Below are 18,411 nucleotides of genomic sequence, written 5' to 3'. Positions count from 1 at the left end.
GCAGAAGCTGTTCCGTGTGAGGATGTGGTTATGAATATCTTCATATCTCATGGCAGTTTTGTATAGGCTTAGTAGGGTAGATTGTGGAAAGGTTTTTGCTAAGGAGTACATGGTTAATTTGTGGCTAGAAATGTGGAAAAGATACTCTTGCAAACTGGGAGACTCGAGAGCGGGTTTTTTTCCTGCCTGCACGATCAATCCCAAACAAGACTTTGAAAACTTGACCCTTTCTAGGAAGAAAACTTCTTTTTTTGTAGAAACTGGAAAGCTGTAAGGCAGTGTCACACTTGTCTGCAGTCACAGCCCCGGCTGACGCACGAGTGGGAAAGGCAGAAAGCGGGAGGAGCGCCCGCGCAGCCTGCGCTTGCAGCAGGAGGAATTGCTCGCTCGAGCGACTGAGCTGGCATTCTCACGCCTGCATCCCAGAGCACCAGCCCTTACCCAGGGCCGGCGATGCGCTGGATATGGGAGTCTTCAGCACTGCATTTGGGATGTGCTGCAGAGTGAGAAGCCACCCTGTAATTCATGAACCGTTGAAAGAAAGGCAGAGATGCCAGCCAGAACAAGGTCATATTAAACCTGTTCATAAAATAATGGCTCTGACCCAGCGAGTTGGAAACTGATGAAAGAAGAGGATGAAATTGCACACATTTTCTTATGTGTTTGTATGATTTGGGGATTGTATGTACACAGCAGGTGCCTGTTAATTATTAACACTACTGTTTATCTCTCTCTCTCTTGGCCTTTTTGCCAAGAGTAAGTGCTGGTGGATGCGTGTCCTTTCTCAGAGGCGGTCCTCTGTCCTGATCAGAGGTAGCTCTGAAGTAATTGTTTGCCACTTGTTACTCTCTTTCTCACTGATGCCAAAAAGATAAAACTTTGCGAGTGTTAAAAGTCAGCCTTCCAGGAGGCTGACCCGCTCCTTCCCACCAGGAGCAGCATCCATCATCCCAGCTGGGGGAGTCGAGGGTGCCCTGCCCCAGGGCAGGGCTGAGGGTCGTACGGGGCCCCCCGGCAGATTCCTCCCAGCCCAAATTCCTCCCTGGCACAACACGTCCGACGGGCTGGGCCATCCCTCGCCCAGCCTAGGACGGTGCAAGCTCAGGGGCGAGTTGAGGGATTTCTCCTACGCTCCACGTTACAGTACCCGAGCCATGCGTGTCCTTTCTCAGAGGCGGTCCTCTGTCCTGATCAGAGGTAGCTCTGAAGTAATTGTTTGCCACTTGTTACTCTCTTTCTCACTGATGCCAAAAAGATAAAACTTTGCGAGTGTTAAAAGTCAGCCTTCCAGGAGGCTGACCCGCTCCTTCCCACCAGGAGCAGCATCCATCATCCCAGCTGGGGGAGTCGAGGGTGCCCTGCCCCAGGGCAGGGCTGAGGGTCGTACGGGGCCCCCCGGCAGATTCCTCCCAGCCCAAATTCCTCCCTGGCACAACACATCCGACGGGCTGGGCCATCCCTCGCCCAGCCTAGGACGGTGCAAGCTCAGGGGCGAGTTGAGGGATTTCTCCTACGCTCCACGTTACAGTACCCGAGCCGTGCATTTCAGCTGACCTTGAGCCACTGCAGAGTCACCACCGGGCTTGAAAGTTTTTTTCTGTTTTCTGAGGTTTTTGGTTTTGTGGTTTTTTTAATTTTCTGTGCCAAAAGTGAGCAGAAAAACATGATGAGAGCAGCTTTATAGCTGAGAGATACATTTGATTTCCCTTTGGTGTTGGACTAATCAGTTGGCAGCTTTCATTTGCCTGAAGATAGCAGACCTTTCTAGGAGCTTGTTAGCTTTCTTTTTGAATGCCAAGTCTTAGAAAAGACCAAAGGAAATAGCTCTAGCTTTCCAGTTATATGACCAGGATTTGTTTAGAAAAATGCTGAAGGTGCAACTCTTACCAGTGCTTTCTCCTGAAGCCTGGCTCTGTCTCTTCCAGGCTGGTCTCAGGAGGTGGTGGAGCTCTGCAAGAAGTATCAAAACAACTCTGTGGTGGCCATCGACCTGGCTGGGGATGAGTCCCTGAAGGTGGAGGATTCCTCTGAGCATAAGAAGGCTTATGAGGTTTGTTTAATAAGAAATGATGAGAAAAACATATATTGAGGGGATGCATGCAAGGGGACATGTAGTATGTTATTCAGACTGCAAACAGCTGGGACAGCTTAAAAATTTGTTTCAGCTATTAAAACCATTCTGTTAAATAGCAAAAGTTTGTTTATGTTTCCTAAATGATTAATGGGAGGCATCATTGCTTAAACACGGCCTTAGAGCTGGAGCTCAGCACGCTACCCCCTAGCACTGAGTGCAACACAAGTGGAGCCCACTTCCCCCCCTGCAGCACCCCGCTGCCTTGGCTGGGGTCTGCTCCTGGGGCTCAGCCAAACCATGGCCAAGGGTGGAAGAGTGTGGCCTTTCCAGTCTGGCAGAAATCACCCGAGCAGCAGCTGCCTGTTTGAAAGGCTTTTATCTGATCATAGAATCATAGAATGTTTTGGGTTGGAAGGGATAAGAAGGCTTATGAGGTTTGTTTAATAAGAAATGATGAGAAAAACATATATTGAGGGGATGCATGCAAGGGGACATGTAGTATGTTATTCAGACTGCAAACAGCTGGGACAGCTTAAAAATTTGTTTCAGCTATTAAAACCATTCTGTTAAATAGCAAAAGTTTGTTTATGTTTCCTAAATGATTAATGGGAGGCATCATTGCTTAAACACGGCCTTAGAGCTGGAGCTCAGCACGCTACCCCCTAGCACTGAGTGCAACACAAGTGGAGCCCACTTCCCCCCCTGCAGCACCCCGCTGCCTTGGCTGGGGTCTGCTCCTGGGGCTCAGCCAAACCATGGCCAAGGGTGGAAGAGTGTGGCCTTTCCAGTCTGGCAGAAATCACCCGAGCAGCAGCTGCCTATTTGAAAGGCTTTTATCTGATCATAGAATCATAGAATGTTTTGGGTTGGAAGGGACCCCTAGAGGTCATCTAGTCCAACCCCCATCTTGAATGCTAAGCTGGAATGGCTTCAGGAGCTGGATCGGAGACTCCCAGTAGACCTCAGCTCTTTGCAGCAGCTCATGGGGGAAGCTTTGTGCCTCGCTGCTCTTTGCTGGTGGGAGTTTGGGGTTGTGGGTCCCTTGCATCAGTGGCAGAGGAGGTTGTGCACCATCACTGCCAAAACGGATGGTGCTTTGCAAGCAGCGCTCAGGGTTGAGACATCACAGGGCTTTCTCAGGGTCTTTGCTCCCATCAGCAGAAGCCGATACAAGGTCCTGCCTCTGCTGTGCCACGCTGGCTGAACTGAGTGGTTATAAACTGAGATGTGGGGACAGTTTTATTAACCATCAGGCGGGCATGTCTCATCCTGCCCTGGTGTGCCAGCAGTACCCAGGTCCAGACTCTCCTGTTTGAAGGATCCGTCTTCTTGCTGCGCCAGGCGCTTGCTCAGGCTCTGAGATGCTGAAGCAAACCCCACTCCTGTCTGTTGGCCCCTCTTGGCCTGCATGGCAGGGAAGTACGTCCCCATAGAAACTGCTGCTACGCTCTGTGGGGTGTGTAATGCATCCAGGGAAATTGGAGAGACTCGTGATGTCCCTTGGGCAGGCCTGGGAGCTCTTGGAGCTGCTGGAGGGGGGAGAGCAGATAACAGTAAAAACTCAACTGTGGCTGCTGGCTGCAGAGGAGCACCAGGAAGTGTAGACCCAAGGATCCTGGGACTGCCATGTCCAAGGAAGCAGAGATCCTTGGAGGAGAAGCCAAGGGAAGCACTGCACGTCATTGGACAAATGGGTTGAAAAAAGGTTTAACACACTCCAGGGAAGAAACACACATGGATGGACGTGAGACACGAGCTCCCTCCTGGGTGGAGAGGCTCAGGCTTTGGCAGCTGGGAGAGTCAGTGGGGAAGGGTCCCGGTGTATGTACTCTTCCTGACCCCTCGGCCTGTATCCCTGGCTCCTATTGGGATAGTTAGGGATGCCTGTCTTGGGGGGTGGGGGGGAGAGTTTTTGGTGTCTCTTCATCCTATGTAGAAGGAAGTGGAAAATCTCTGTGCTAGTGTGAGTCTGTCTCTCTTCTTGGTCTGGTACTTCAGCCAGACGGATTTTGTTATTTTAAAAAGTGTCAAAACTATTTGGGAAAAGTCAACACTCACTTAAATGTAAGGAGCACAGGTCGATGCACACACGGCTCTTCTGTAGAAGTCCCAGGCAGAGCCTGGCCTGACATGCGCTGGGCCTGGGTGTTCAGCATGAGGAGCTGAAAATTAAGTAACTGAAAAAAAATCATGAATAGAAAGCCCTGAAGGAGTATCCAGGAAGAACATCTGCTGCGAGATGGGGCTTGCAGCCTGCCAGCCACTGCCAGCTGGGTGGCCCTTCTCCAGCAAGGCAGGAGCCAGGCTTCCCTCCAGGCTGCAGGGCTTCCCATGGCCCAGGCGGTCTGTAGCTGCCCTGGCAAGGGATTTTTCAGGATGGCCGTGGAGAGCATCTCGAAATGCCCCCAGAGCTGCACCCACAGTGTCCTCTCAGTTGGGCTGCCTCTGTCCCCAGGTCCCCAGCCCCTCACAGGTGCTCGGTGTCTGAGCATTGCTTCATCTCTGCCCCGGGGGCTTTTAAATACTCCCACTTGCCTGCAGCTGGCCAAAAATGTAGAAGTTTTGGAGACAGGAATTGCTGCGAGGTTCGTGCAGAAGGGCAAGTGGGTGGAGGAGAGAGAGCTTCTAGCTTGCTGCTGCCTGAAGAGGAGACACTGGTGGGCTCACCTGGTGTTAAAAAGACCCCGGAGGAGTCTGGCTGGGTGCCAGGGGAAGGTCACCAGGCTTTCCAAGTTTCTCAGCTTCTGGCATTACCAAGCTCTTCTCTCGCAGCCTGCGCTACAGCAGAGAGCATGCAACTCTTGGGGTGCAGGGCTTGTGGTTTGGGGGCTCTTCACACAGAGCCATGCTGTTTGCTGTGCCCCCAAGAGCGGAGCCACTGCAGGGGGCTTGCTGACCTCGCTGCGGGCGATGGGACAGGAGCGTGTCCTCCCTTGCTTTGCAGGAAGCTGAAAGATGTGGGATTCATCGTACTGTCCATGCTGGGGAGGCCGGCCCGCCTGCCATTATCAAGGAGGTACGAGTTGCTCCGGGCTTGGGGCAGGGGTGGGAAGTGCCCCTGCACCAGGGAGAGAGGAGCCCAAGTCCTCCCCATATTCATAGCAGAGCAAACATTGGGGACCCAGGCAGAGATCTGGCCCCGATGGCTCAGGGAAGGATCTCCCTGGAGCTGGCTCAGTAGCACGGGCTGTGCCCATGGTGGGGCGGGGGTCTCTGGGCAGGTGGGGGCCGAGCTGGTGCTTGGAGGCTGTATGTGCTTTTCCTGTGGTCCCTAGGCAGTTTATCTCCTGAAGGCCGAGCGCATTGGCCATGGCTACCATGTCCTGGAGGACCCCGAGCTCTACAAGGAGCTGTTGAGAGCAAAGATGCATTTTGAGGTACGGATGTGTGGTGGGAAGATGACAGCAGGACAGACATACAGGACTGCTGTCTGAGTGGAAAATCAGCCCTCACTTGGGCTGTGCTACAGCCAGGGACACGACCTGACACTGAGTGCTCACCGTGTGTATGGTGGCATTGCCCTTGAACCTGGGTGACTAAAGCTCCTCAGCAAAAACGGTGGTGACACCTGGCTGTTTGCTGGGATCTTTGCTGTGAGCACAGCAGCTTGCAGGAGGTGTATAGCAGAGAGAAATGGATCCTGCTTTGGCTGAGGATAAACTTGGGCAGCTTCTTCACTAATTCAGCTCAAGCCTGCAGGCTTCTTCTCCTGCAAAATGGGCTGCTGTGCTGGAGCCTGTCTGGGTGGAGGGTGGGGGTGCCTGGGAGTCACTGTGCCTAGGCAGATTTCCTTGGCTTTTCCCCAGAATGGGCATATCCAACTTCTACATGGAATATATAATGCCAGTGGTTTCGTAGCTGTGGTTGACACACAACTGGTGTCTGACCAGTCCTGGGAACGATCCCACCGGCTCCTGCCACTGTCACATGGGCTGTGGGCTCTTCGCATCCATGTCCTAGGACGTGCACTGGTCCATCGCAGCTGTGAACGAAGCTCTCAGCCTGTATCTGGCTTTACCAGTATGCTCAGCTATCTATGCGCACAGCTGAGGTTCAGGTCTGTGTGGCTGATTCTGGCTTTCGTGTTTAACTCCCCCAAACAGGTCTGCCCTTTGTCCAGTTATCTCACTGGAGCATGTCTTCCGGACTTTGGGAAACACCCAGTAACGCAGTAAGACTTCTCAATTATGTACAGTCTTAAATAACCAGGATTGGGGTTGATTACAGCTGCTTTATTGCTTTACAAAGATAATGCACATCTAACTGCTTGCAAAGAAAACGTGGTTCATCCTCACCCTTTGGAGGCGCCCAGTGCAGCTGGAGGGGATGCAGGGGTCCCTCGGGGAGGCTGTCCTGTCCCTCCCACCCCTGCTCTGAGCCATGGGGCGTGAGATGCTGCACACCGGCTGTTACCCCTGGTTTGTGGGTGAGAGCTGAGGTTGCCGAACCTCCAAGCAGGAGACGCCCCGCTGCTCTGCTCCTCCCTCCCCTGGAGAAGCAGATCGGTGCAGCGCGGTGGGGAGCCGAGCTGAGCCCTGTGTTTGTGTCCAGCAATGCAAGCCGCAGGGGCAGCTGCAAGGTCTTTGCTTTTACTGCGTTTTACCCTGAGAACTGCATGACCAGTGCCATATCCAGTGTTTTACCCACCGGTTCAACCTGATTTCCTTACAGATTTAGGAAGGATCGTGCTAACTATTCTATAAACACGGATGACCCCCTCATCTTTAACTCCAATATCGACAAGGATTACAGCATAGTGAAGGACTACATGGGCTTCACAGAAGAGGAGTTCAAACGAGTGGTAAGTCAGCCTCGGCCGGATGCTCTGCTGGTGTCCCAGTGCAGCCTGGAACAACCTGCTGCTTTTCTTTATAAGCTAAAGAGTTTTCAATGGAAATCAGAAAATCCTGCAATGGCCTTCTAAGGCTGAGGAGGGCTGCTGAGCCGGCTGGAGGGGATCCAAGTGCAGGGGGACTCTGCAGGGGCTGTATCACTTGGGCTGGCTGCTTTGGGCTTTATGGGGGACAGGTTAGAGTGGAAATTGCCCACTGAAGATCTGAGCGGGAAGAAAGGTGCCTGTTGCTTTTTTTTTTTTTCCCTGGATTTAGAATTATGTGGAGGTTATTTCAAGGCCTGGCCAAAAAGTTAGCAAGATTCAGCAGCTACAAAAGTGCTTGCAGGTTCTGCTCATGTAACATGAGTATGCAACAACTGAGCTGACTGCTGGCTTCAGTTTTGGCACACAGTCATTTATGTGTCTTGATTACATCCTGAAAAACAGTCTTTAATCATCGACTTTTCTAATTACTTACTCAAGACAGAAAGACAAGGTAACTGTTGGGAGTTTGACTTACCTGGTTACCAAGCGAAGCTTTCCTGGTTTGCATTGCTCAGCGCTTTCACCCCTGTCTCCAGAGATACTTGCTTGGATTGGGAGGTGCACGACGCCCTTCACAAGGGAGCATCAGTCCTGCTCTCAGCACTGGCTGCAGGAACAAGTCCCTTTCTCCTGCAGACATCACTCCCCGGGTCTGGAAGGGGGAACAAGGACAGCTCTGAGCTCTGGGATCCTGGATCTTTCTGCCACCAACTGTCCTCTCACGCTCTTGCAAAAGCCAGGTTGTTCTGTGTAATAAAAGTCCTGGCACAACAGGGACGAGCAGAAGTTGCACAGCCAGGCTGTGTCCCAGCAGCGGCACATCAGGCTGCCACCACTGCGCCGGGAGAGGCCCTTGTCCAAAGGGGAGCTGGGAGTGGAGGAGCGGGTCTAAAGTGCATATTCCAAAAACTCCACAGTATTTAAAGACTTTACGTGTGCCTGCCTTGTTCCTCTTGGGGCTGTGGCTAGTGAAGGGCAGAGCAGTCGCCCTGTAAAATGAGGGCATGGAAATGAATCTTGGAGTGGAAACTTTGCACTCTCCCTCAGCTCAGAGCCAGATGTCGGGATGTGCACAACCACGTGTTCATGCCTGATGTGTCTTACTGTCTCCCTTGTGTTCCCCCTCTGCCTCCCCAGAACATCAACGCAGCTCAGTCCAGCTTCTTACCCGAGAAGGAAAAGCAGGAACTGCTGGACACGCTGTACCAAGCCTACGGGATGGTCCCCAACGCATCGTGACCCATCCCTGCGAGCCAGCGTGGAGCAGCGGCCCTTCTTCATGCGTGCATGACCCTCCTCTGCGCTAGTGGGAGCACCGGGACAAGGTGCCCTGAGTCAGTCTCTATTACTGGCACCCCCGTGTTAACCCTTACCGTGCTAAGCAGAATCAGGCTATCACATACACCTACCTATACCCCCCCAAACTCTCTTCCAAATGGATATCCAGCTTCCTATCTCGCTGTTGTGCAAGCAGACTGAAACTGCTTCCTGGCCTGACTCCCTTCTCCATCTGCCAGAACCTCCCCTGCTTTACCTGTCCTGCCCCACCAACCTGCCTAGCCCTTGTCTGCAGTGCAGAAATAACCACCTTTAACTGCGCCTGTGGCCTGGGTTAATATTCTTCTTTTTAGGGAAAAGGTGTGTTAGTGCTGACGGAGTGAGCAGGCACTTCAGCAACAGAGGCTTTATTCCCATCCGTGTGGGTAGGAGGGTTTGGCCACAGCTATATTTACCCAGGGTTAGTCTTGGACTAGCAAGACTGGAACAAGAACAGGCTGGAAGCTGGCGCTCTTGCCCGTGCGCAGGTCTGAAGGGCATTTAAAAAAAAAATACAATTTTTTTTGGCATCCTTTCTTGGGTAAGGCCTCCTGTGTATCAGGCCTCCCAGTGTCACTGCTGCAGAAGCGCACACCTTGGGCTCAGGTTCCAGCTGTGCTCACAGCTGGCCATGACCATGCTCACACATGCATAGGAAGTTGGAACATATTTTTACCGTTTTGGGCCAAAATCTGCCTTCTGGGACTTTTCCCAGTGTTGTGCTCATCCTGGAGAATTCCTGTGAACTGCAGTTTGCTCTTCCTCTATCTTTGTTTAGGACTTGGGAAAACCATGATCGATTGCCTGTTTTAACCATTCTGCCCTCTTCCTGACATAATCTTTAGGCACTATTAAAACGGAGTAAGTAAATGTTGACTCAGGTCCCATTTCAATTGCTTCTCTCACTCAACCACAATGCTGGCTCCAAGTCAGATCTTCGGTTTGGTGGAGAATTTCTACAGAAATACTCACCAAAAGTGATTTTGGTGCGTTACGGTATTTTTACTTAATATGCAATAGAACTGTGCATCCAGAGAGGAGACCATCATTTTCTTAGGTGAGTGTGTGGTGTGCTTGAGCATCCCAGGTGTCTGCCAAGATGCTTACTCCAAAGATACTGTACCAAAAAGTTGCCTTTGACAAGGGGCTGTGGTTGCCATTACCGTGGACAGTGTGTGAGACTGGTCCGGTCTCAGCCAGCAGCCACTGTGTGCTGGGAGCATTTCCATTCTTTCTGGACTTACATAGTTGTCCTCTGAGTAAAAAACTCATCTCTGAAGTACATGGTGCATATATACACCTCTATATATAGCTAGATAGATGGATATGAGAGTGAATTTCTTACTTTTATAAAGCAAATGATAAAGCATCACTTTTAAGAACATGATTGCAGTAAGAACTGGGCTTTTTGGGGTAACTTTTCTGCAAAAAATTGTTTCTGAAGAAGAGTTGCTTGTTTGGATTCTGGACAGTTGATTGTTAATCCTGTTTAATAAAATAACAAATTTATATTTAAAGATAACTCCTCTTGCCTTTCTGTTCAAGGCTGTTAGGAACCGCGGTCTGTGGTCCACAACGTGAGCCATCGTAGCCCTGCTAGAGATGAGGGTTAAGCAGTAGGTGTGATGGGGGCTTTGGCACCCCAGTTCCTGCCATCTCCTGTTGCCAGGTTGAAAGCTAATGCAGGGCAAGCCAGAGGGCAGGAACCCCTGCTCCTTTGCTACAAAGGCAAGTTGGGTTTATGGATGCAGGGTGTTCCAACCTCACACGTCCTTTTCCCTTCGGTAATCAAAGGGACATGTATTTCACTGCTAGTAGTGGCAGCACCGTCACTGTGTACACTCACTTTTTCAAGCACATATCAAAAATGGTTTACAATACTTTTTTTCCCTGTCCCCTGAGTTTTGCACAGTCGGTTGATGCTAACAGCCCAAAATGGTGCAGCCTGGGCTGCCTGGCTGTTGGACTGCAGTCAGCTCAGGCAGGGGGATGTTTGCTGGAAGGCTTTCTGATCGTTTAGTGCCTGGTTAGAGTTTCGGGAGGTTCAGCATGCCCTTATGTTCAACTGAAATGAAGGGCTCGGAGCATCCATGCGATCAGCAGCTTTGCCAGTCAGGATGTGGCTGGATTAAGCCAGTGCCCTTGGTCTTTCAGCACAGTCAGCGACAGCACCTGACCGGGCTCTTTCACTTGCAGGGGAACCTGATGCCTCTCGCCTGTCCTCTGAGGGTGGCTGGCCAAAGGGTCCCTAGTCATCTGCCTAAATATAGTTCTGGAACAGATATTTTCTGACCAGGGAGACCTAAGATTAGCCTATGTTTGACTGCTGGAGGTCTTGCGTGGTGCACAGTCCCTCTGCGTTGCCTTTCGGCTTGCTTCATGTGTGTCAGCATGAGCCAAAAATACCGTTCAGTGGCAGCGAGGAGAGCTGGAAGTGGGGCTTAAAGACCCAACTGTGTGGTCACCCCCCGCCGGTCCCGGCCGCTACCTGGCTGCCAAACCCTCGTTTCCTGTGGGGGCTGGAGCCACGGACATCTCTGTCCCAGCCCTGTAGCCACCCCTGCCCAGAGGCCCACAGACAATTGTCCCCATGTCTGGCAGCCGCTTCCCTGCTTATTTATGGTCTTGTTTTCTCTGATAAATCTCGAACTTTTAACATACAGTTCTTCCCTAGGCTGTCAGGGTAATGCTTGTCCTTGTGTCCCCAGTGGAGAGTATTTCTCAGGCCAGCTCTGCCTTGTCCCTGCCCCGGCCATCAGGCCCAGCCGGGCTGTAGCTGCCTCCCACAGCTCCAGCTGGATCGGCTCTGCCTGGGCTGGGTGAAATGCCAGCGATGTCTTCGTAGCTCTCTGCTGCAGGGGGAAGATGCCTCTTCTCACCGGCGCCTCTTCTGCTGGTGTCTGGTCCACTCTGCAAGTCCCAAGCCAGCCTCATGGGGTAGGACTGTGGAGGGGAGCAGTGTTCCCATCACAGAATCGTTTAGGTTGGAAAAGACCTTTAAGATCATCAAGTCCAACCATTAACCCAGCACTGCCAAGTCCATCACTAAACTGTGTCCCTAAGCACTACATCTGCAGCAAACCTGGGAAAGTGGGGGCAGACATTTAACATTTTCTGTGCCTGACTACATCCTCATCCACCTTTGTGCTGCAAACCCATGGTATTTCACAGACCCAGGCGAGACCTCTGTAACACAGCCCCGTATCTCCCTGAGGGGAAGCCAGTGTAACCCTGCAGCTCAGCCAGCTGCGAAGCAAGGCAGAGGAAGAAGAAATATCCAGGCAGAAAAAAACACCTTCAGTACTTGAAGGCTGTGTTATTTATTCAACAGCTTATATAGTTTTATCAAACCATCGTTAACACAAAACATGTCTCCTAAAAGAGAGAATGGTGTGAGATCCTACCAGAGATCATCTCAACTAACAGCTTGCAAAGTTAAGCCTGAATTTCAACAGTCAAACCAGCAAAGTGTTTCTCCCCTCCCCTTAACAATATCTTAAAATGCTAAAACCCGAAGAAAAATATGCCTGTGGCTGGTGCTGCTGGGTCTGTAGGTGGAGCTCGTCCATACAGAGCTGTGCTTTGGTCCTTTCCTGATGCTAAGGGGCAGCAGCACGGGTGAGCGGTGCCTGACAGGAAGGCAGCGGGACTGGCCGGTCCCTTCCCCGCTGCCCACCCTGACGAGGGGCCACAGGGACAGCCCAGGGGCCAGGTCAGGTCTAAGATGCAGATGAGGGTGACGCTTAGAAAAACCAATAATCTAAATTTCTAATCTATGGAAACAGAATAAATAATAGTCTAAATTTGCAAAGGAGGAAGGTACCTTGGACAGGAAAGTCTGGTGCGTCTATTATTACTGAAATTGGGTTTTTTCCCCTAGGGGAAAATTGCAGCTAAGGCATCTTGAGAATGGCTCATATCACTACAACCACGGCAGTGTTGCTCTAAATTGGTAGGGATGGGAGCACAAGTCTTTTGGAGGTGCCAGTCCTTGCAGAGCATCTTCTGGTTCTCTAAACAAAAGCGGTTGCAGCAGAGGCATTTGACAGACACCTTGCTGTTCCAGGCTGGCTTTTGTCCGCAGATTCGATAGCAATTTCTTGTTTAATGTTGACAGCGAGGCCCTCCTCCTGCCCATCCCACCCCCCGTACACCGTCATGGGGAGGGGCTGTTTTCTTGCCCCTTTGGTCTTGCTCCAGGGTCGTTCTCAGAAGAAGTGGCATCTCTTTGGCTTTCTGCAGAAGGGAGGATTGGGAAGAAAGCACGGTTACATTCTGCTGAGGATAGAAGCGGTCAGCAATTGCTATAGCTGATTTTATTCACATTGCCACCTATCGCTACCCTCCTGTGGCCAGGTATTTGGCTTAAGAGCACTGGGTTCTCCCTTCACGTTCCTGGAGTGCAAACGCTTCTGAACGCATCTGGTGGTGCTGGAGGGAGCCTCGGGGCAGGGATGTGCTCTCGTAACCACAACTTGCAAGCGCTCCTGGAACGTCTGCCCCACAGCCCGGCAGCTACCTGTGCTGCTCCCTGTTAGAAAAGCTCTAATTTGTGCTAATTATGGATGGGTGGATGGACACGGACACGCTTGGGGTAATGTGTTTTAAAGTATTTTTATAGTTACAGATTGTAGGTTGGAGGAGTAAAAGAGAAAGGGCAAAAAAAAATGAGTTTATCCCTTGTAGCGGTGCTGAATGTTTTGCGGCTTATTAGTGAAATCAGACTGGCTGGTTTGCTTGGGCTCTGACGGAGGATTTATGCTGGCTGGTTGTAGTCAGCTGGTCAGCAGGTATTGAGCAGGGTGATACTCCTGCCGTGTTTGGGCTACAGGGGGAAGATTTGGAGATAGCTGGTGGTGTTTAAAATTATTTCTGTTGTTATTTAAAACACTGTAGAACTATCTGGAATTAAAAAAAACCCATAAAGCCAACCAGCAAAGAAAAAGCAAGCCACAACCCATCTCACACTTGATTTTTATAAAGCCTAAAATCTAGCTGATGTGTAGCTTGCCCTGGGAAGGCTGTCGGTCTGCCTGTGTCCTGTTTGAGCACCAGTGCCTCTACAAACTCACCGAGCAAAGGGCCGTGGCTGGAGCATGCAGGGCTCATGTGCCGGGAACCCCAGGACCACCCCATTGCTTGCAACAGCCGCTCGGCCTGGGGAGTCTCCCACGAAGCTGAGTACCCACCGAGCATGAAGTCACCGACTGCAGTGAGGAATGGGATGTTCCTCCCGAGCATCTGTGTGATGCTCCCAGACACATCACTGGTTGGCTGCACTGCTGTTTTGTGCCTTGCCTTTCCAGCCTGGGTGCCAGGAGCTGGGTTTACTGGTGTCCGCGGCAGCTCACCTGCTCCTTCAACGGCCAGGTCACCTAGGTCCTCGGTCAGCTTGCGCATGCTGATGGTGGTTGCATCTCGCTGGATGTCATGGACAGCATTCCTCCGACCAGCTCGATCGCAGGAAATAAAGTCAGTGTACGTGCTGGACTCTACCTCCATTGCATCTCTATATGCCTGCAAAGCGCTGCAGAGAAAACACAGCTGTGAGGTCAAGGATGCTCGGCAAGCCTCAAGCCATGGCTACCTCCAGGTTAGGTTACTCCGTGGAGTTAAATTACAGCATGAAAAAATAGTCCCTGTAACTCTGCTCCGGTTCCTCTAACAGGAGCTACTGCAATCTCAGATATCAACCCCGTCACGTGGGGTGGCATGCCGAGTGACCCACCGTGCCGGGTGACCTACCATGCCAGGTGACCCACCGTGCCGTGTCACCCACTGTGCCGGGTGACCCACCATGCCGGGTCACCCACCATGTTGGGTCACCCACGGTGCACACTGAGGGCAGGTAGGCAGGAAGGATCCTTCCCAGCTGCCTTACCAGCCTTTGTTCTGTCTTCCCATTGCACAGAAAGGCAGAGAAGACGTTTGCTTCTCCTTTTGAGTTTCTGGCCTTCTTTAGGAGCTGCAACGTCGCTTGCAGCAGTCTTTTCCTACAGAAAAAGCATTACAGAAAAAACCTTCCTTCCTCCTCAAAATGCCATGGGAGCTTTGAACAGAGGCCAATTTTTGGCTTGCTGCCTGGGGAATGGGGTGCTGGTCCAACCTGAATTTGTAATGGGAAAGGATCAGGGCCCCAGTGGATACCGGCTTGAAAGCTTGGGGAGCAGGGGACTATTTTATAGATATGGGGCTTTGGATCAGTACTGGCCTCCACTGGCTGTCAGATGTCACTGAAAAAGTGTTGGGCTCAACTGCTTTGAGATAAGCACTTTAAGATGTGAAAATCAGCCCTTCTGTGGGATGTTTGGATCCCTTCACTCCAGGCTGGCATCTGTGCCAAGTGCAGCGCACGAAGAAAGGCGCAGAGCGGCCACTTGTCACCCGCAAGCACTGCTGCGAGCCAGCTCTTAGCTCAGCCCAATGAGTCCTGAAGTTGTTGGGTTTTCATTTTAGCCGATGGTTTAAGTTGCCAGCGTTTGTAGAGCACGCAAAGCCCAGGGGCCTCAGCAGCTCAGGGGACATATCGCAGGCGTCCTGGCTCCCGGGCACAGAGCGAGCGCGCGGGGGCAGCCTCTGCCCTGGAAACCGGTGCTCTCGATTCCTGCTCCTGTTCAGTCAGTTTGGCACTCGGTTTGTTTCTCTGCATGGTATTTAAGAGATTAATAGTTGTCTTAGCTCCAGTTTTGCCCACTAAAAAATGCCTTTGGCCCTGCCAATGTTGTCAATACTAGAAGGAGGTCTCAATTAGAAATGCTCGTGTGTACTGAAAAAAAATTCAATTTCTTGTCATTCGCCTCTTGGGGTTAATGTCCCACTGAGAAACTTGCTTATCTCCTGTACAAATTCTGCTTAACATTCACCTTCCTACCAGGGAAATCTGCTGGCAGGCCACCAGCCTGGGCAGGAATTGCTCTCCTCGCTCCGTAATCCCCGATGCTATGGCAGTAGAGAGAAGATGCTGACAAAAATGCAATAGCCAGGATAAAAAGAGGTTAAATCCTCCCCTTTCCTGAGACTGAGAAGGATGCAGTAACCTCAGACTCATAAGCCCAGTATGTTTTGGTAGCCCCAGGGACTCCTCTCTTGATGCTGATGCCAGCTCAGGGAGCGCTGGCACTGGCTCACTGGGGGGCGCAGGGCTTGGCCCACCCCGACCTCCCAGGAGAACATGCTCCTCCAAATCCAGCAAATCCTTGCAAACACCCACCTCCTCCTAGGCCTTGGCATCCATCTAGCCTCTCTTAAATGAGTCCCGGGTAAAGCTGCATCCTTTGCCCTGGGAAGAGATCCCAGCTGTTGTTTTTTCTTGTCTTCCCTCCTCCCTTTCCAGGCTTGCCCTTGCTGGCAGGAGGCACCGGCTCTGGGTGCAGCAGGCAGGCTGATCTCGGTGAGCAAAGCACCTTTTCCCCGGGACAGGATGAGTAGCCACCATTCCCAGACAAGTCCTCCTTGCAGCTCATGGGAGCCCAGAGGCTGCAGAGCCTCTGTAGCTGCCGGAGAGATGTCACCTGGACTTGGGAGGCTCCCCTACGAGCGGCCCACGCAAGCCTGGGTCCCTCTCTGCATTGGTGAGGTCGGTTCAGAGCTGATATGCTCAGGAGTCCTCCTGCCCTTGCACCAGGGGCTGGACTGTCTGGTTCACAGGATGGACTCCACAAACTGGGGAGTAGGAGCCGACCAGCCCCCGGGATGCAGCCTTTTCATAGTCATGGAATCACAGAATCAGAATCATTTGGTTGGAAAAGACCTTTAAGATCACCGAGCCCAACCGTACCTGTCCACCACTAAACTGTATCTCCAAGTACCTCATCCACCCCTCTTTTAAATACCTCCAGGGATGGGGACTCGACTATGTCCCTGGGTAGCCCATTCCAGTGTCTGGTAACTCTTTCTGTGAAGAAATTTTTTGTAATACCTAATCTAACACACACACCCCCACCCCCCCCTTGGTGCAACTTGAGGCCATTTTCCTGGTGTCCCTTGATGGAGCTGCCAACAGTAGACGTGCTCAGCTGTGGCAGCACTCTGCCAAGTGACTGAATGCCCCATCCCATGGGAAAAGGACGGGATCTTGATTTAAAAGAGGGGAAGGAGCCAAGCGTGCAGAAGCAGGACCCGCTCGGGGCAGGTTTGGGTCCCGGCTCGGCGGCCAGGAGATGGCGCCTGGGATTTGTGTCTTCTCCGTGGCTGGGAGGGTTCCTGCCTTGGGCTCGCCCTCCGAAGAGCTGGAGAGGGGCAGAGTTATGAGCAAAGCTTTCACATTTGTGCAGTTCCTTCAGGATTTTGAAGGTGGGCAGCTCTCAGAAGCCTCGCAGGCAGACGCCTCCCTGCCGGCAGAGACGCTCCAGCCTCTGCCTCCAGGATGTTGATGGACCGAGGTGGCCATGGGAGCAGTCGCTTCAATTTTTGATAGAAAAAACCCCTCATTTTTCAAAGAGCATTTCCACATTTCCAGGCAGGTGCAAAGCAGTTCAGTGGGGTTTTAGTCAGTGGAAACATTTAACATTTGCCAGGGACAAGAAAGAAACCACCTTCCCTCTTGCCTGCATAGTTCAACCTGAAACTGTGTCACCGTGAGCAGTCATTTAGCGGTGGCGAGGGGGTGCAGAGTGGGGTGCATCACCCGCCGGCTCCCCACCTTCGGTGTTTCATACTCCTGTGGGCTGGTGGGAGGGACTGATGGGCCAGCTCTTGCCAGGCGTTGCAGGAATAAGCCCGCAGCACACAAATACACTGCACAAGGGTTTCCAGGGTGCTTCAAAGAGATGATTCAGCCTGTCCCCAGAGGGTTGTGCCTGCCTCCCTTCCCTCCCTGCTGCTCATGGCAACAGAGCCTTCGGCGCAGTGTGCCAGCCTGCAGGGATGGGGCAGGGGACGCGTGGCGCGGTGACAACAGCCGTGGGCAGCGGGCTGGGACCTGCTGCCTGTTGCACACTCCTCCAACGCTGTCTGTGCTGCCTGGAGAGTGGTGGTGTCCCCTCCGCTGTGGGGACACGGTCCTGCCTGGCCCAGGGCAGCTGGCCACAAGCGAGGAAACCCCTCGCAAGCTGCCACAGACACCGGACGTGTCCCCCGCGCTGCCTCCGCTCCCGTGCCCCACTGAAACAACCTGGCTCTGCCAAACCTGCCGTTTGGCATAGACTTATTTTTCCATAGTGTCTTGTGAGGACTAAAAAATGTGGAGCTGTAATAGTCTTGGCTTTGCTGGTGTGGCCTCGGCTTCCAGAGCTGGTTTTGCTGTCGGACTGCAGCTGGGCTCGCTGGCATTTTCCAGGGAAGTCACCCAGCAGCTGACGGAGCAGCTGGCTCTGCTCTGGGGGGCTGCAGCCAAACCAGCCCTATGCACACTGGGGCTGGATTTCACCCATTTAGAAGGTGGATGCTAAGAAATTAAAGGATTAAATGTTTCTTCTGCCTTTTGGGTGAAGAAACTGGGGCATATCTTTAGGGTCAGCTCAACACCCCTCCTGGTCCCACTGACAAGCCAACAGCTAATTCTCATTTCCCCTGCTGCCTGCTTCTCCACAGCTCAGATCCCAGGGACTACGAGCAAACAGTTACTGCAAATAATGTATGAGTGGCAGACAAATGACCTGGAAACGTCACGGGCAGGTTAAACTCAATGCAGGGCTGTGCACCCACAGAGCAAACACGAGCCCTGTGACCCAAGCCCACGGCCAGGGTCTAGCTCCAAGCGGATCAGATGGGTGTTACAGTCACACCCAGCCCCGGACTCCAATTTCAAGGAAACCCTTTGCACGATATTGCATCTGTCCCTTGTCTAGGTTAAACTGTAAGCTTTTTATGGCTAGGAAGGACTATTTTTGGACTCTGCACTGATGCTGGCTATCACAGGCCGTGCTGTGCTCAGCCTGCTTCCCCTCCGCTGCCTGTGTTGCTCCTTTCTGCTCTGCCTCTCTTACCTCTTGCTTCCCTCAGTATTTTCCTCTCCACCTAACCCGCCTTTGCAGCGAGTGCAAAGGGCCCCTAGGTCAGAGAAAGTCCTGGTCGTCTCTGCATGGCGTCCTTGGCAATTTTGGGCACAAGGCGGCTTAGCCCCTTGCTCAGACATCCTTGCCACTTAGGACAGTCAGCACAGCACACCTGAGCTGCTGTAAGGAAGGAGGGTCAAAGGGTA

General features: G+C 52.3%; 2 protein-coding genes across 3 annotated transcripts in view; one reads left to right on the top strand and one right to left on the bottom strand.

Annotated features, from left to right (window-relative positions):
* ADA (adenosine deaminase) overlaps window positions 1-9,732 on the top strand; it is a 16,203-nt gene extending 6,471 nt beyond the window's left edge. For both annotated transcript variants that reach the window (XM_035892888.1, XM_035892887.1), the window contains 6 exons: window positions 1,926-2,050; window positions 5,019-5,090; window positions 5,350-5,451; window positions 6,178-6,245; window positions 6,746-6,875; window positions 8,091-9,732. In XM_035892888.1, coding sequence (XP_035748781.1) covers window positions 1,926-2,050; window positions 5,019-5,090; window positions 5,350-5,451; window positions 6,178-6,245; window positions 6,746-6,875; window positions 8,091-8,192 — 599 coding nt within the window. In that variant the 3' untranslated portion in view covers window positions 8,193-9,732. The remainder of the gene's footprint in view (window positions 1-1,925; window positions 2,051-5,018; window positions 5,091-5,349; window positions 5,452-6,177; window positions 6,246-6,745; window positions 6,876-8,090) is intronic.
* A 2,262-nt stretch (window positions 9,733-11,994) lies between these two features.
* PKIG (cAMP-dependent protein kinase inhibitor gamma) overlaps window positions 11,995-18,411 on the bottom strand; it is a 12,350-nt gene continuing 5,933 nt past the window's right edge. The window contains exons 2-3 of the mRNA XM_009637333.2: window positions 13,622-13,797; window positions 11,995-12,506 (exon numbers count right to left, since the gene is read on the bottom strand). Of these exons, the coding sequence (XP_009635628.1) occupies window positions 12,427-12,506; window positions 13,622-13,772 (231 nt within the window). The 5' untranslated portion in view covers window positions 13,773-13,797 and the 3' untranslated portion in view covers window positions 11,995-12,426. The remainder of the gene's footprint in view (window positions 12,507-13,621; window positions 13,798-18,411) is intronic.

The sequence above is a fragment of the Egretta garzetta genome, unplaced genomic scaffold (genome assembly GCF_000687185.1).
Source record: "Egretta garzetta isolate BGI_Z169 unplaced genomic scaffold, ASM68718v1 scaffold214, whole genome shotgun sequence".
NCBI lineage: Eukaryota > Metazoa > Chordata > Aves > Pelecaniformes > Ardeidae > Egretta > Egretta garzetta.
Note: the sequence above shows the minus strand (reverse complement) of the source record. Positions and strands in the feature narration are given on the sequence as shown.